Source organism: Acomys russatus, chromosome 8, assembly GCF_903995435.1.
Source record: "Acomys russatus chromosome 8, mAcoRus1.1, whole genome shotgun sequence".
In the NCBI taxonomy this organism is placed as follows: domain Eukaryota; kingdom Metazoa; phylum Chordata; class Mammalia; order Rodentia; family Muridae; genus Acomys; species Acomys russatus.
In genome coordinates, this window is record NC_067144.1 from 25,195,526 (window position 1) to 25,213,657 (window position 18,132).

Genomic DNA, 18,132 nt, shown 5'->3' on the forward strand with positions numbered 1-18,132 from the left:
ATTTTGTTACAGTTTATTCAGATTGCATCCTGCTTGCTATCACCTTATATATTCCCATTCCCACCTTCCTTCCCTCTTCCACCTCACTCCCCTCCCTTAGACCTCTGACAGAAAAGTAACTCCTCCCCCACCATAAGACCTCTCAGTTCTCACCCAGATAGCCTCCTTCCCGTTCCTCTGTGTGCCAAGTGATCAAATCAAGGGCACCAGAGTTCATGTTGGGAGTCAGTCTTCGCTCCACCTACAGCCGTGGAGAATGAGCTGCCTATTGGCTAGATCTGAACAGGGGTCTAGATTCACTGAATGCGTGGTCCTGGGTTTGGGCCACAGTTTATGTAGCAGCCCCCACAACCTAGATGCCCCTCAAGTGAAGAATGGATGGGAAACTGTGGTACACTTACACAATGGAATACTACTCAGCTATGAAAAACAAGGAAACCAAAATTTGCAGGCAAATGGATGGAACTAGAAACAATCATCCTGAGTGAGGTAACCCAGTCCCAGAAAGACATGCGTGGTATATACTCACTTAAATAGATATTAGCCCAACATATATGTCCTCTGAGAGACTCCACCCAGTGGAGGAACTAGACCGATGCTGGGACTTGCAGTAGGACTCTGGGCGGAGTGCTGAGAGTAGGATAGAATACTTTGGGGTTGGAAGAACCCAGAGGGTTCAGAAGATTAAATGAAAACTAAGCCAAAACAAAACAAAACAAAACAAAAAAAATCCTCTTGTTTTTTTTTTCTGTGCAAATGTGTACTTATGTTTTTATCTTCTTAATTAGGTTAACTATTTCTATCTTGGTTATAATCTTGACTAGTGTAGTATATCTTTTTCTTAGCGAGGCTATGGAGAAAACTGCCAAATATGATTGATTAACTACAAAGTCTACATTCCTACTCCTGCTTGTGTGAATTATCTTGTGCATTGTATGTCAAACATTGTTCCAAACACCTTCTAGGAGCTCACCCTATGCTAGCAGCTAGAAATTGGTATAAGAATTAGTTAATAGTCACGTGTTGGCATCTTTCACAAATAATAAACTACTATGATACCATACTTAACTTTGTCCTGAAAAAAATAAACTCTTCCCTTCTTCAGGCAAAATCCTGTCCACTGACAAGAGGCATTGAGTCTAATCCTTCTTCCCAGAGCCTCTAGGAATACACTGAGTCCTCCATGGGCAATACCACTTACCTATCATGGTCTATGGAATTAGGGCATCCTGCTAGATCTCTGTCCAATATATATATTGGACCTTTTGACATTAACGGAACACTGTAGAACATAAGAACATACCCTATATCTAAGTCATTGTGTAAACAAATCATTTATTTCTGAAGCAAAAAATCCTTGGCAGGGATGGTCAAGCCTGTTTGCAATGTACGGGAAGACAGAGTGTTCTTTACCCTGTGATCTTGACATCATTCCTTTTAGCATGCTAAACTCATTTTCTCCCATTCACATTAAGACTTACAGAACTCATGATTCAACTAACCACTTTATCTAAACATTTCTTCACTAATAAAATGAATTCAAACTTTCAACAGCTAAGTCACAAGCCAGCCAGGGATCTTTCCAGGCTTCTTAGACTGCTCGTCACCACTGACAGAGGACGTCTTGATTTATGTGGAATTAACTCACAGTGCAAATAAGAGTAAAGACTGTATAAACCTTGAATCGGGACACCTCTGATTCCAATACTTGAAAATGTCTTCTTCAAAAACAAAAGGTCTTAATTTTCTCACATAATCTACAATAGTTCATATACCTTTAAACTGATAAAATGCTGCCAAAAATAAAAAATGCTTTGAAATTCTAGGATACAAGGCAAATGCCAGTACTGTGAAAGCTTCCTTAGGGCTTGTGCTCTGGTGAGGTTTGATACAAATTGCCTAGATTATTCTTTTTACTTTTTAAAAGCTAACCATATGTCCTGGTTGGTTTAGTTAGCTTCATAGGACCTCAGTCATATATGGGAAGTGGAATTCTGAACTGAGAAAATGGCTCCTTCAATGTATCCCATTAGACATGTCTGTGGGGTATTTTTTGTTTTAATGATTGGTGTAGAAGGTCCCATACCACTGTGAGCAGTATCACCCCTGGGCAAGATGGTCCTGGGTTGTATCAGAAAACAGGCTGAGCAAGCCATCAGGAGCTTTTGTTCCTGCCTCAAGATTCCTGCCCTTACTTCCTTCAAAAGTAGACTATGGTGTGGAATTATAAGCCAAATAAGCCCCTTCCTCCCCAGGTGGTATTTTTGTTTGTTTGTTTTAAAGCAGTAGAAAACCTAAGACACAATGTAAATTACATGTAAATATATATATATATATATATATATATATATATATATATATATATGCATTTGCCATAGATGTGTGTGTGTGTGCGCGTGCGCACATGGGATATTTATGACCAGAAAATGGTCCAGAGCGGGGGCAGACCAAATGCAACCTCCCCATCTGGGGTTTCCTCTACAGATGTTGAAGAATCACAGTGATGACTCAGAGTCCTTTTGTTGGGACTTTACAGTTGCCCTTGTAAAATTTCCTTGCTATGACAGGGAAAACAGTTGAAATCCAAGTGTTGCTTGTGCCAGGAAACCAAAAGGAGACCAAGCGTGAGAATGCTATGGGTCTGACGGTGTTTTGCTCTCTCAAACCCTGAAAGAGTCTAAATACTTGTTCCTCCTTTGGATTAGAGAAGTGAGTCTTGTGATGTCAACAGTAGGAAAATAAATGGCTACAATTTGAATAAGGACAGAGAAGTCTTCAGCTGACCCATGAGGGAGCTGTCTGGCATTGAAAGACTCTCTAAAGTGTGATTAAGGTGTTATCCCCTTATGGACCTCGACCTCACCACTTGGTTGACTCTGTGTAGGAGTGACAAATTTTAGTATCTGGTTTTGCTAGAGTGCTGTCTGTAGACTTAAATCTCCTTGTAAAGGACAAACTTTTGGGTCTACTTCCTTGTATAGGAACATTTTGAAAAGCAAGTGGCCTTAGAAAATGGTGCCTTAACTGCAATGTACTATTTGAGTGATAATCCCAAAACCCATCACTCATGTGTCTGCCTGTGGGTTTCCTGGGGAGTGAGGTTGATTTGGGGATCAAGGATCAGCTGCTTAGGCTGGCACTTGGGAAAGACAAGACAAGCATTCACTCCCTAGACAATCCATCTTTCATAAGGGGGTTTCAGGAGGGGGAAGGGATGAAGTGGGGAAGATAAAATAAACTTTCTAAATTCTTCAGGAGGGGAGAAAGAATGGATGTCATGTGAGTATGGGAAGCCATTTGTCAGGGCTATAAAATCAACTTTGGCTTTCAATTTGAGACTCAGCCAGGCCAGTTTCTTCTGTACTTCTCATCTTTCTGGTCCAATCTGCTGTGTGCCCTCCTATCCAAGTGTGTGTAGCTCCATTTGTCAAGGTCTGCATCTCTTTCATGCCATGCCTTCCCTCTTCTTTCCTGGACCTTTCGCCTGTCCTCCTGTATCTTAAGTCCATCTCCCCTTCCCTGTCCACAACAGTACCTCTGAACCCCATCCCCTCCTCTTAAGGAAATCAGCCAGGCCTCAGATGGAGCTGTTGTCCTGACAACCCAAAGGCTCATCAGGCTTTCATTGAGGCTGGCTGTTGTTGAAGGGGGCAGTTGTGCAAAGCAAGGGGCCACGCTGAGGGGAGGGAGGAGGGGAATGACGCGGCAGGGCTGTTGAAAACCAGCAGGGTAGGGGGGAGGTGCTGAGTAGAGAGAGAACGCTCTAGGGGCTGGAGGGAGAAACAGGGAAGGGAGGAGGGGAGAGAGCTCCTGGGTTGCCGCTGCTAGAGGCTGTTTCTTTACTCTCCCTGGCAAGCTCTCCTGCTGCCTGGGAAAGTGGGTTACAGAGGGAAGAAGCTCAGCCCAGAAGCTGGCAGAGAAGCAGCCAGCCAGAGAGTCTAACGAAGCACCCCTGCCATTGACAGTCGCCTCCTCATCATTAAGCATTTTATATTTGCACTCTTCCTTCGGAAAATTTGTTCCTCCACTTTCTCCCCCACCCCTGCTTGGATTTGATGAGGGCTTTGTTAAGACTCCGAGGGGAAAGAGACTGAGCGAGGGAAAGAGCCAGGCAAAGTGGAAGGGAGTGAGCGCTGGACCCGCCCGAGCAACCTTGGCAGTGGCTGAGAGCCCCGCGCGCTAGAGCCCCTCTCTGTGGCCAGCAGCGCGCACACGCGAGTCCACCGCGGACCAACTCGCCGAGGCCACCATGGTCGGGAGAGTTCAGCCTGATCGAAAACAGTTGCCGCTGATCCTACTGAGACTGCTCTGCCTTCTTCCCACAGGACTGCCAGTTCGCAGCGTGGATTTTAACCGAGGCACGGACAACATCACCGTGAGGCAGGGGGACACGGCCATCCTCAGGTAGGGCTTGCGGGCAAGCAACTTTTCTGATGTCTATATGTCTCGTGTGTGTGTGTGTGTGTGTGTGTGTGTGTGTGTGTGTGTGTGTGTGTGTGTGTGTGTGTGTGTGTAATATTGAACTCCAACCGCCCTGGATTTGCCGGCTTCTGGTGTGTGTGTGTGTGTGTGTGTGTGTGTGTGTGTGTGTGTGTGTGTGTGTGTGTCCCTTTGGGGAACAAAATTCAAGGGAATTTGATCTCTGTCAAGAACTGATAGTGCTGGTGGAATGTTGTTCGGTTCTTTGAACGCTGTTTTCTCTAGTCAAGAAAGCAGAACTTCATCTATGGCATTAGTGGCATTGGGCTGTATTCAAGCTGTGGTAATTGCTCACGCTTTGCTCTGAGAGTTTTGTTGAGGTTCCTATATTCAGACAGGAGAGTTGTTGAGTTATGGCTCTCAAAGAGTGGTACACAAGGCTGCATTCTCCTTGTTTGTGTGCGTGTGTGCGTGTGTATGTGCATATGCGTGTGTGTGTGTGTGTGTGTGTGTGTGTGTGTGTGTTGCTCAGCAAGGCTCAGTCTGCCCTAGCAGTAGCTCTGATAGAAGACTTTCTGTAAAGATCTCTGAATTGACATCGTAGGCAATAAATCAATCTTACAACTTTGGATGAGGCTTTTTTGGAATGTGGATAGAAATCAACACAAGGATGAAGAGAAGGGGGAAAAAAAGGATCTAGCCTAATGGAAAGCTGTTAAGAATAGAAAACTTAAACACAGAGGTGGAGAAGGCATTAACCTGGCATTACATTAGATACTACAAATTGATTATTGAGTTCAAAGTCTTCTGCTTATGCAGCTCTGCCAAACTCTGCAATATAATTTGGGATGGAAATTTGGAAAAGCATCCCAAGTCCTTGAGAGTGTGACCCTTCTAAGGTAGAGAGACTTAGATGGTACATAGTCATTACTCTATTTCCTTAAGGCTCAAAGCCTCTTCCTGTATATTCTACCTCCTCCCCCTCCCCAGCTTGACTCTACTCTCTGGCAGATAATAACAGAAAAAGAGGAGGAAAAAAGAAAGTGTCTTCCTTGGAGATCTTTTAAAATCCCATTTCCTCCAAATATAATGGCCCAGTGTTGGTCTGTCTATCTAGGTAATGTTGCTGGTTGTGGCAATAAAAAACAGTATGCCATAGAAAATCAAGCTCTAATCTGTGTGGAAGGAGCTGATAGTGCATAAACCCCGGGGCATCAGGGAGCAGTTCTGTGGCAGAGCTGCCGACAGCAGCAAAGTTTTCTTTTCTTTTCTCAGAAATAAATTTGGTTGGCTGTCTCAGAAGGTCCTGCTTTGGGCTCTCTGGCCTTGTTAGAGATGAAAGTGTGTGTGGTATGGTACTGTGTGTGTTGTGCGTGTATGTCATATGTACATGTGTTGTTTCAGATGGGAAAAAGTCAGCACGTGATAGGGTCTGAGTATTCCTTTCTCCATTTCCCCAGCTTTGAGTGACTGTGAGTCCCAACTACCCCTCCTAGCCAAAGCAGATTTCTCTTCCCCTTGTAGCTCTCCAGCCTTGTAAACCTGCATGTGTGATTTATCCGCACGGAGTAATACGATTTATAGAGTAATTTATCTGTTTGCAAAGGGATTTGGACATAATGCAGAAAATATTTTTGCAAACACACAAGCATGCCGTCTGAGCCACTGACATTCATATTTCCTCACACCATTAACCCTTTACTAGCAGCCAAGCTGGATGTTTATGCTGGCTCTAGAAGTGATTTGTTTTCCCAGATTACAAGGTTGAAGGCGAGAGCCTTGTCTATGAAACTTTTGATTTAAATTTTTGGAAAGTTGGTGATGTCTTTGTAAGTCCACATCACCTGCATCCTAAGGTATAGTCTGAGAAGCATGCACATGTTAATTAGATGAACGAATGGATTCTGGCACTTTTATGTAGTGTTCGAATAGGAGTCAATATCTATGAGAGGCCACCCCATTACATAAATATTTGCTGGTGAGAGAGATGTGCTTTTGCATGACAACTGCTCAAAGAAAATGGAGTTGTTGTTTTGTTAAGTATCATACTTCATCAGATATTACAGGGTAGAAATAGAATCTACCGTACAAGGAAGCAAGTGTGGCACCAGGTAAATCTCATGGAAGGGGAAGACAGACACACAGCATGCACATAAGTCACCCATGGGCATCCATTGCTTCTACCAACCTCACCCTAACACAGTCTCCTCTCTATTGCTTTGAGTGAGGTCTCTCCAGCTCCAGTTCCATCAGAAGTAACTGTGGAGAGAGTTACCTTTGTTTTCTCAGCTGACCCTTTTTCTCACTCTCTCTGACGGGATCCAGTCGGCTTTGTGGGTCAGTTTCTAGCTGAAGAACAGTGCTGCTGCCTGCTGTTTGCAAGTCTAGCCTGGGAAAGGCATGCTTCCACTTTAAGTGTGACATTTTGCTGGGAGTGCAAGCTTCCAGTGCAGGAGAGGAAGGAGAACTCGATTCATTGGCAGCCACAGTAGATGCTTGGCGCTGAGGAAGCGAAATGGCAAGAAGAGAAAAATCCTCTCCTAACTGAGTGTGTGGCCCTGCATAATTTGAAAAGGCAGTAAGATACAAGGGAGGCTTGTAGTTCTGATGGTTCAATGACAAGAACTTAGCTGATGAGTCTCCAAAAACATTTACTTTCTTGTTTTCATAAAACAAGAGTTTCTGTAGGAATTTAGGACTTGGTCCAATTTTTTGAATAATATAATCTTTGGTGCAGTTGTGCGTTGTGTTAAGGAAGTGATCAATCTCAGTCAAATTCTATAAATTCTTTTTGAAAAAATAAAAGTAAATTGTAACATTATGACCAAACAAAGGAGAAAGCTGACCTACTCCTGCCTAACCTGGCTGCTTCTTGGAGAAGAGTTCAAGCCTTCAATGAAAACTTGTATGAAAACCGAAATACCACTTCAGTTCCCAAGCTAAGGACTAAAATATGGTCCCCAGGTCTGTAGGGCAGCAGCAGCACAGTGCCTGGAGTGCCTTTGCAGATAGAATGAATATGAATTCGCTTCTAGACTGTTCTGCATAAGAGCATGTGACATATACTTACTTCTGGGCCTTTACTCATGATGCAGACTCAAGGTTGCTGCTGCTGCTGCTGCTGTTGTTGTTGTCTGTTTGTGTTTTGTTTGTTTGTTTGTTTTAAGCAGAGCCCACCTACTTCACTGCTTTAATAAAGGAGTTTCATCAACTGTTAGAAGAAGTTCTAGTCCTGGTCTTAGTAAACGTTTAACCTTAACACAGATTTCTATTGTTGTTTACACTTTTAATTTTGTTTTTATTTTTATTTTTTGGTGGTTGTTTATTCTTGAAGGATTGAAACATGTGCCTCTCTTGCTAAATCATAGACAATTGGAAATAGGTGGAATTCCATAGCAAACTTTTAAACTATGTCATTTTTTATGGCCACATTGACCACTTTTTCAATATTAGCAGCATATTCTGGAGAGATATTGGTAAGGTACTAGATCTCAGACAACTACAGTGACTACATGAAATGTGTTTATTATTGTGCACCTGCTCGTAAAGTGTCATTGTAAACACTCATATGCGTACACAGATGGAGATATAATATAAGTGTGCACATGGTAAAATGTAGAATCCACCAGCAATGTGATTGTGATTAATCTAAAATTGAGATATTGAACAATATTTATAATTCCATCCCTTTTTTGATGTTTGTGAGACATCAGAGTGTTTTGATGATGACATTTTCCTCTTTGAAATGAAAATATATCCAATAAACATATGGTATTTTGAAAGAAACTAAGCAGCAACATGAAGGATGCCTAATTTTTGTTTTTTAGGATTTTAGGTGTTTACTTCTCTCTTTGTTTCTGTACTAAGAGGCAGGGGGAAAACAACAGAAAAGATGCAATTATTTGACAATAAAATGTAATAAATCTTGCTCTAATTCAAGAGAAAACATGAGTCCTCTTCTACAAGGCATCTGGAATGCCCACATTCTCTAAGAAAGTGTCAACACTCAAACAAACTCCTGGCACAGTATGTGGGCTTTTTTTCCTCTCTCTCTCTCTTTTTTTTACTACTTACAATTCACTATATGAAAACAAAATTTGTGGACCCACAGTGAGAGTCTTACCATTATGAGCTTTCCTTCCTCTGTAGCTAAGTCACTAAAGGTAATCAAAATTTATTGGCTATCACTAATAATTTAAGGATCATCCGTTGCCCATAAAACCCTTCATTAAATATATGTTGTAAAGAATGGAGTTCAACGTGCTGTATATCATCTTGCATTATGGCATTTTATAGACATTTTACGAAAGAATGTTTATGCACCCACGAATTATACTTGTTTGTTGTCATTTATGGCCCTAGACCCAAAACAGACAAAGCTCATGAGACAAATGCGAAATGAACTTTCGCATTTCCGTAAATGTTTGAAAACACGAGTGTACATATAAATGCCCATACAATGTAAAGGGAGGGCAGTTTTTCTGGTTTATGTAATCTTGACTTCAAATGAATTGTACAACTCTGGTGATTAATGCGCTAAGTCAGTTGGTGAGGGTTCAGCCTTTGTGCTTCCCAAAGTCGATCCTGCATAACAGCAAACTCCGGGCCAAAACGGATTAGAGCACTTTGTTGTGGCCACCGCTAATTTCAAGTACAAACAGCTGTGACTCACCTGATAGGAAGCGAATGTGCGAGTTTCTCTTTGCCATAACCTGAGGCTTAGAGATACCTTTTCTCCATGCTGTTACATGCCGGTTTCAGTGGATGGTCCTCCTCTGTACATCTATTGCCTGTGAGTGTCCAAGATTCATAAGATCTAGGTTCTAAATTTGGGTCTCTCCTTGTAGGCTATAACTTTTGAGCAAATCCCTGAATTATTTTGAGCTGCACTTTTCAAATTTGTGAATACCGAAACTATCTATTTTAGTTTCTGTACAGGGTTATTTTAAGAAGCTCGCAATAGGTAAAGAAGGAAAGTTTGTTGAACTATGAGGTGCGATACAAGAACTAGGACCCACTCATGGTCCAGTCATACCCAGCAGCCAGATGTTTAGTTTTTAGGAAACAACTGTATAAAGACACTGTTGCTTGAACTGGAGTGCTTGAGCCAATGGCTCTCATCCTGTGGGCCGCGACCCCTTTGTATGTTGAAATACCTTCTCACAGGGGGGTAACCTAAGACCTTCAGAAAACACAGAACTTTGCATTATTACTAATAGTATCAAAATTACAGGTATGAAGTAGCAACAAAAATGATTTTATGGTTAGGGAACACTACAGCAGGAGGAAATGTATTAAAGGGTCACAGCTTTAGGAAGCTTGGAACCACTGGCTTGAGCAGGTAAGACTTTTCACGGAAACCCCGCCCCCACATTGTCTGATTGGATTGGACTATGGCATAGTCTAAGGCTCTCGATTTTTTCCAGTGAGTAGGTGACATTGAAGCTGCAGATGTGGGCTGCAGTTTGAGAAGCACCGCAAGGTTTTCATATCAATGTGGTCCACAGATGGGGACCAGAAATACCAGTCACTCGATATAAACAAAATTTGAATCTGAGTCTGAATCGACTTCAGATTGACTCTGGGAATCCGGATTTTTAAAAAAAAGATTTACTCATTTCTTCTGTCTGCCTATGTGCTCACATGAGGTAGGACTCAGGGATGTCTCTTTTTTAGGTTTGGAAATAGGGATTGAAAAGAAAGAAGGGGGAATATAGAAATATATAGGGATGATAGGGCAAAATCTAGGGTTTTTAATGGACTTCTCAACTTAATGCTTTGTTACTAACAAGGTTATTTTTAATTCACTGGTATAGAGTTTTGTATATAGATGCAAAATAAGCTTAATTTTAGATAAATTGGTATAGAATTCAAATTTAAGATTATTTTTCACACACATTATATATATTTCTACTCTTATATGTGTATTTTACCCAGTTATAAAACAAGGTTTACTTCCAATACTTTGAAGGTGCTATTGCAGGTTGTTTAGTATAAGTATGTTATACAAGTTAATTGTTACTTGATCAAACCATGGTCATGTCAATTACTAGTCTACTTTTATCAGAGGAATATACATCCTAGGTATGATTCTATAGCAAGATAAGGTAAAATAGTTAATTAATGTCTTCAAAAACCTCAGAGACATACAGAATATGACATTTAAAGGTGTTTTTATTATTTTAACGATTCAGTGACAAGGAGACAGGTTAAATCCTGGCAAGATCCAGCCTACCTCAAAGAGGATTAGGAGCATCAAAAATTCTCCTTATGGAGATGGCTTCCAATGTGGCAAACCAGCCACTGTGCAAAATGTCCTCCTTTCTACCACAGACAGAATTCAGTCTAAAAATGGGCAACTTTGGATGTAGGCAGAGTTGATGGCCAAACTCTCCCAAGACAGGGTAAGCAAATCCTCAATAGTTCCTGCCTCATAAATATGTCTGTCAGATATATTGGGTCAGAAGAGTGAAGAATATGCTCCAACATTATAGAAAGTTTGGGGTGACTGTTCCAACAGCAAACTGTCTCTGTCATCTTCTCATTTGGAAAGCTACTAATCTGCACTCCCAGTGTACTCAGGTAATCAAGTTTATTCCTTCTCAAGTCTCTGATGGGGTTGAAGACCAGATAGCATAGTTTTACAATAAAGCTTAGTTTTTTAGTGGTTAACATGTTTTTAGGTCTAGATAGATGTTTTAAGTTGAAAATGACAAGATATGATGGCGGTTGATTTATTCAGAACTTTAGATGCATCAAGATAGGAAAGATGTTTTCTTCAAGGCTGCCAAATGCAAATAACCAGAACACTAAGAACGTAACATTTATATAATTCCAGATTGTGTCATGGTTCTTCTTGCTATGGGTAGCTTATTGTATATATGTGTAATAATATAGATGTACATGTAAAAAATAAAAATGTTTAATTAATAAAAAATATTTATTTATTCTGTCTGCACATGTGCCTTAACACCAGAAGAAGGCTACAGATCTCATTATAGATGGTTGTGAGCCACCTGAGGTTACTGGGAATTGAACTCAGAACATTTGGATGAATAGACTGTACTCTTGACCTCTGAGCCATCTCCCCAGCTCCAAATCTGGCTTTAAAAAACCAGATGCCCATGAGCTTCCTAAGCACATTCAAGTTGAAAACTTCCTGAGTTGAGTTCTCACAACCATGCATTTCACTGACACACTTTTGGGAAACACCTAAATTGTAGACTCCTGACACCCATAAAAATCTTACACACCCATAAAATCTTACTGGATGGATTTGAGGAACGGTCTAAAACTTAACTTGTTGCTTCTTGTATTTAATGGTTCAGTTATTTACACAGAGTGGAGAACTGCCAGATTAATAGGTGGGAAAATCATTTCTACAAACCATATTCAAGGCAGCACTTGACACTAGGCATGCAATAAAATGTTAAAGTTTTGTACGGGTTAAGATATATGGCATCAGACAAGAAGATTCACATTCAGCGTGATGGAGTGAGTTGCCGCAGTTTTATCTCTTTACTATATGATTTCATCACTCTGATATAATAAAAAGTGGGTTAATTTATTAATAGACTCAATTTACATAATATCTATTGAAATGTGTCAAAGCTTGATTTCTGAAAACTATTGCCCTGTGCTCCGTTTATGATTTAGGCTAGGCTGGGTTTAAGAGTGCTTGGTTTTTGCCAGTGTTTTAATGTCATTTTTAATGCTGTCTCTAGGGGAGTTGAAGGAGTATAATCAGACAAGAAACTCTTCTTGAGTTACAATCTATCCAAACAGGCTAAATGCTTGGTATTCATATTTCCATGCATGCAAACATGGCTTGCAAAAACAACTGTATTTGTTTATAGGATCCGCCTTGCTTTTACATGCTGATCAGTGTTACCTTAAATTTAGAGAAAAGTCTTTATGACATAGATGAAAATATTTCTGTGTTTCCATGAAGTGTGTGATAAGTTCAGGTGGCTTATTAGGGAGGTCAATAAAGCCAGCTCCATCATCCAGAAATATTTCCATCTACTGGGTGTGACAACTGAACTCTACGTGGCACATGACAAGCTATTCCAATACTTAAGTGAAATAGCAAGCACCAAAGTGTTTTTTATCAACTATAAAATGGTATAAAACAAAAGCTCTTGAGAATTATTGTCCTACTTAAAGCAGAAAATAACTCTTAGAAAATCAGAAAATTTAATAAAATGGCTTTTCTGATTTTTATGACCCATGCTGCTCATTTGTTCACAGCTCTTTTTATTAAGTCCTTTAAAATCACAAGAATCTTAGAATATGATTGTATCGTTTCCTTGGAGTGCATAGTGAGTGAACACGTTTTATAGTCACCTGCAATCAAAACAAGATCTCAAGTTAATGTGTGCTTAACCTTCACAAAATAAAACCCTTTACTCTAGGCTTTGTTAATTACTGCTGGAGAGATGAGAGTCACAGAAATTTAAACTAGGCAAGGCCTTAGAGATTAGGCAGTCCACTGTCATTCTAAAGGACTGCAACTCAGAGAAAAATTTAGTTGGTTGGTCAAAAGCATAAATGACTATTTGAGCCTTAAAAAGCCTGTCATTTAATTTGCATACAACATGATGAGAAACTATTCTTTTGGTTTTCTCTGCAGCTCAGGGTACAACATTTCATCATTCTTCATACCCCAAATTATGGTCAAAATCTTCTTCTTTTTTCTTTTTCTCTGTGAATTTTTCTCTTCTCTCCATTCCTCTTTCCATTTCTATTATCCCGCACCCCTTCTCTCATCCCTGCAAATAAATTTTAGAGTCTTTGTGGAAGACCATCCAGCTAAGGATAGGCAAGAGAATTTTCCCCTAAAATGCCCCATTTTTAACTTGCTCACCATCTCTCTATTCCAAGGTTGTTTTCTTTCTTTTAATGGTAGCCTCAGATTTCTATTTTTAGAACCATTCTTACCTTTGGCAAGACCTGTACCAGGCTGTCCTGGGCTCATTCAAAAGTCTTTTTCCTTCATGACTCTGGTCCTTCTGTTTACTGCTCAGGCTTCTTCGGTTTCAAGTCTTTTCCCAAGGTTGTTCTTACTACTTCTTTATTGTTACCCACGGCCTTATGCCTAGTTACAGTCTGTACCTTCTCTTTCAGGGAGACCCAATTTAGGATAGGTCCAGGAAGATGCAGTCTGAGCCTTTTATTTAATTAGCTGTCCAGTGCACAGCCTCAGAGGTTACTATACATGTTGGAGTCTTTGTTGATTTGTTAGAATGTTGGAGGTAAATAAACATTACTTTTCAAAACTTGTATTGCATTTAATATATTTATATATTATATATAATTTGCTGTAGGCTAGTAAAGATTGTGATGGTTGGTGGTCCAGAAGGAACTGGATGTAGAATCTTCCTAACTCCTGTGACACACACACACACACACACACACACACACACACACACACACACACACACGTTTTTGCTGTGGCATGCACAATGAAATCTCTGGAAGCTCTCATACAAGGCCCAGAGTGAAATCAAGGAAAGCCAACAGGTTAGCCAAGAGAAGGCAAATTACAATGGGGTAAATAATAGGACATCCCGTCCATTGACCACAGAATTTCACAGGCATTCTGTGGTCACAGGGGAATCGGGCAGATCCTTATGAAAACTCAGTCATGAATGGCAGGACTTAGAGGAGGAACAGAGTACTTGGAATACAGCTTGAATAGACATAGATCTCAACAATGAAAGACTTGGAAACCAGGGCCATTAGCAAGAAAGGTAACTTGTTTAAGTTGTAAAACCTGGGGGCCACAAAGCCGAAACTATGTAAAGTGTTTAGTGGCATTGAGGTGCTTGACAGTGAACATGAGAGCACTTGGCTCTGCTTTTTATTTGTAAGATGAAGATCATAGAACCCTGTTCAGCTCTATGGGGGTAAGGGAGACAGGGAATGGAGACAAAGTGTTGAAATGACCTTGCTTCTCAATTACGTGATTAAGGGTACTGGATTATATCTCACTACCTAGGACTTCCAGCCTTCAAGGAATTAATATTATCATGAACTCGAGTTCCCCCTTTGATATCACACATCTGATGTTTTCCAATATTGATTTACAAATATCAGCAGATTCTGTATAGGTCCTTTTCATCCATAGATTCATAACTTAAATAAGCCTGTGTGACCAGCTTCCTCATGGCCTATACCAATCCATAGCCTTCCAGTCTTCTTTTACCGTATGCTTGTTCTACATACCCAGTGTTGTTTTTTAGACTCATTTATAATGCTGCTCTGTTCTTGGAGCCCTTTCCTTTTCCATCTAATCTCACCCTTCCATTATACTTTTTCACTACATAACCCCACCCCATACCTCCCTCCCTCCAGGCACAGGGCTCAGTTATAGTGCTCTCCTGTCCAGAAAATCCTCTCTAATTCTCTAGGTGGGCTGAGTGTCCTATTTATTTTCCCTGATAGCCTCTCTTCATACCTTGTACTTAGCATTTAGTATACTCCGGGAAAACATTCTGTTCATTTCTTCCTTGCCTCAAGGATGAACATCTAATCTACTTTACCATTTAATCTCAGAATTTAGCTTAGGATCTGTAAGAGCACAAATAAATATTTGCCTAGTAAGCTGAATAGAAAAGGGTGGTAGCACTATATGCCAAGCAGACTAGAACTCGTTTTATAAAAGACAAAACAAATTAGGAGAAGGCAGGACTGAGGGAAGATATTTTGGTAGGAAGTCAGACACTATTAGATTAATTATGGGTCTGCAAATGCGGAAGGCATAGCACTAAAAACCACATATCAATTATCCTCTGATTGCTGGTGGGGTGAATACATGGGTTTTAGCTAGCAGTATGTTCAACATTTCTGGTAGCAGTTACTTTCCAAGCATGGATTTCACACACAAAAAAAAATTAGAAAACAGAGGTGCATAATGTGTGCAGATCCTAAAGCTTCAGCAGCCCAGCCTCTCATGCTCTTTTCTAGGATAGACTTACAGCTCTGTGAAGAGAAATCACTGTGTGCCCCCTCCCGAAGTCTGATGCTGAGATTTCTCCCTCTAGTGGTGGCTGTGGACATGCAGGGTCTAGGTCAAGATATAGAGTAAACCTAAGATTGTAGGATGGTGTGCGGCAGGTCCTCCATCCATTCTACCTATTTGTTTGTTTTGTTTTGTTTTTCTAAAAGAATAATAAAAGGTAAACGTCATTCTCATTTATAAATTGTAAGCTCATCCTGCATGATGACGCCAACCTGAGCTTTGTATTTTATAGCTCATTATGCATTTCTGGAGAAACAAGAAACTAAGTGTAAACTTCATAATATTCCCAAATTTCCACCTGTATGCTTCTTCATGATGGAGAAAGAAGTTGTTTATGGGAGGCTAGAGGAAAGGTTTACGATTCAGGGAAAACATGACACAGCATTTCATACAATAGCACATTACTGTTTACTCCTTTGTAATGTGTGATCATAAATATCTGTATTAATTATCTATATATTGTCTAGATAATTATACCAGTTCTAAAGTTGTACTTCAGTCATGCCACTCTTGTCCCACAATTCCCTATAAGGCACATAAGATAAGCATGACATCAATGCAGCCCAGTACTAAGTAAATGTAAACATACCAAATTTCTACCTGTCAGTACATTGATTGGAGAAAACCCTCAATACCCTCACTTCTGTTAGGGTGCTGTCAGATAAACCTCACTCTAGCATATGAGACCATGCATTTCATGAAATACGAGCTGTAAGCAGTGCCAATGTGTGGCTGGTATTTGTCTTGAGCTATCTGAAGATTATTGTCAGCTAATGCACCCTCTTTAAGAGGAGCATTTTATACACCCAATTCTTTAATTTAGCAGATGACGGATGTCTTGTTGATGCTCTGTCTGACTTCTGGTCTGTCTTTCTTTGGTGGATAACATGAAGAAATAGCTACAACCACCACAGTGGAGGGCTTGGCATAAATTGGTAGGTTAGGTAAACGACGAAAGATTGTAAGGGTTGGTTCTGAGAAAGCCATTATCTATGTTAGCCAGAGGTGCAGTCGTAGTTTCCTTTACAAAAACTTCAAAGTAAGTATGGTTCTTCATGGCTTCTTGAGAAAGACCTTGATCTGATGAACCAGAAAAATATGGCTGAAAGTAGTTGGGAGTTCATCAGAAGAGAAGAAACGAATGTTGTTGTAAGTGGAAAGATGAGTTGCTTAAATTTAAAAAAAGAATTAGTATAGTTATCTTATAAATGTCTTTTATAAGAAATATAAAATTATATATGTCTTAGTCCTTGCATAAAAGCAATACAGAACTCAAAATCTAGTTTTTCTAAAAATAAGACTATGCATTTCTACAGAATTTGTTATGAGGTGTAAACAATTTATGCCATGAATATGCATATCTGTATTGTATGGATGTGTTGAACTTAGATACTAATTTTACTTTTAATTTATATCTACAAATATTTGTAATTATATATAAATTTAAAAGCACAAAATTTCCATACTAAAGAAATGATCTCGTGTCACAGCATATTTTCAAGAGCTACCTAATTAATTTGATGTACCAGTACTGGAGAATTTTATTAAAGAAAAAAAAATTTTAGGCTATCGAAAATGTGATCAGTATATATGCGTCACATACTAAGGGTCTCAATTTGTTTTGATTAATGCTTTATTTTAAATACTTATCAAGCAAGGTGCTAATTCTATTTTCCAAGAGAAGTAACATTTTATTTTTATCATTTCTATCTGATCTGAGCTATTGTATGTTTCCCAATGACTAAAATAGAAGCTGAAGGCTGGTTTTGCATTGTCTCTCACAAGACAGATATTAATGCCACCTTAATTGTGTCTTGTTTGGTCAGCTTTAGTTTTCTATACTTGAATCTCAATTTCATACTAAATTCATGGGTTTATTTTTTTTTTCATTCAGAGTTGATATATTAAGCTAATGGTCTGCTAAAAAGCATGTGTGCTTTAAGTGAGAAAGTGCCCACTGAAAGACACGAAGAATAATTATAATTAAACTTCTATATTTTAACAGATAAAATATCAAAAATATGCAATCATATCCTTTTATTTTTAAAGTTCTAGGCAAATGAAATTATTAGAACTATACAAAAAGGTTAAGTTACTAGATCTGTCTATTGTATGGCCCAAACACTAAAAAACCACCAAAAAAAAAAGCATGTTTAATTGTAGACATGGTTAACATCAAAACTTGTTGAAAACAAAAGTAATTTCAGAGTGTTTGTGATAGGCATCTAATACAATGCTACTTATAAATAAAAGAGAAATGTGTTACATGGCACATGAACTAAAGAAAAATACCAACTGTGTAAGTACTAGGATGTAACTTTATACTATTTTGGAAAGTGAGCAGTGAGTATTAGAAACTGTCCTGGTTTCTCTGTAACATAGATCACAGGTTTCCTTAAGATGAACAAATAGTGCTCCAAGCTGGTAGATCAGGGCAATGCCATTCACCTTAAGGATCTAGATATTGGCAAAATTCTTCTTATAGATTCAAGAATAAGTTATGGATTCAGAATGGGGTAAGTTCTTTGCAGTGTTGAACATAGAAATACTGATTGTTGTAGAAAATTCTTTTAGGCTGTCTTTGGCTGTGTTCAGTATTTGGATCATAACAGCACAAGGACACTTTTGGTGATGTGTATTGCACAAAGAGAAGATGATCACAAGATGCCAGTTCACAGATTGTTATGTAA

General features: G+C 39.5%; 1 protein-coding gene across 4 annotated transcripts in view; it reads left to right on the top strand.

The window, feature by feature from the left end:
* Positions 1–18,132, top strand: part of Lsamp (limbic system associated membrane protein) — a 2,176,218-nt gene that overhangs the window by 1,531,462 nt on the left and 626,624 nt on the right. For 2 of the 4 annotated variants that reach the window (XM_051149922.1, XM_051149924.1), the window contains exon 3: positions 4,326–4,404. In XM_051149922.1, the coding sequence (XP_051005879.1) occupies positions 4,326–4,404 (79 nt within the window). Of the gene's footprint in view, positions 1–3,795; positions 4,405–18,132 lie in introns of those variants that run through there. The other 2 variants (XM_051149923.1, XM_051149925.1) reach the window with 2 other exon arrangements.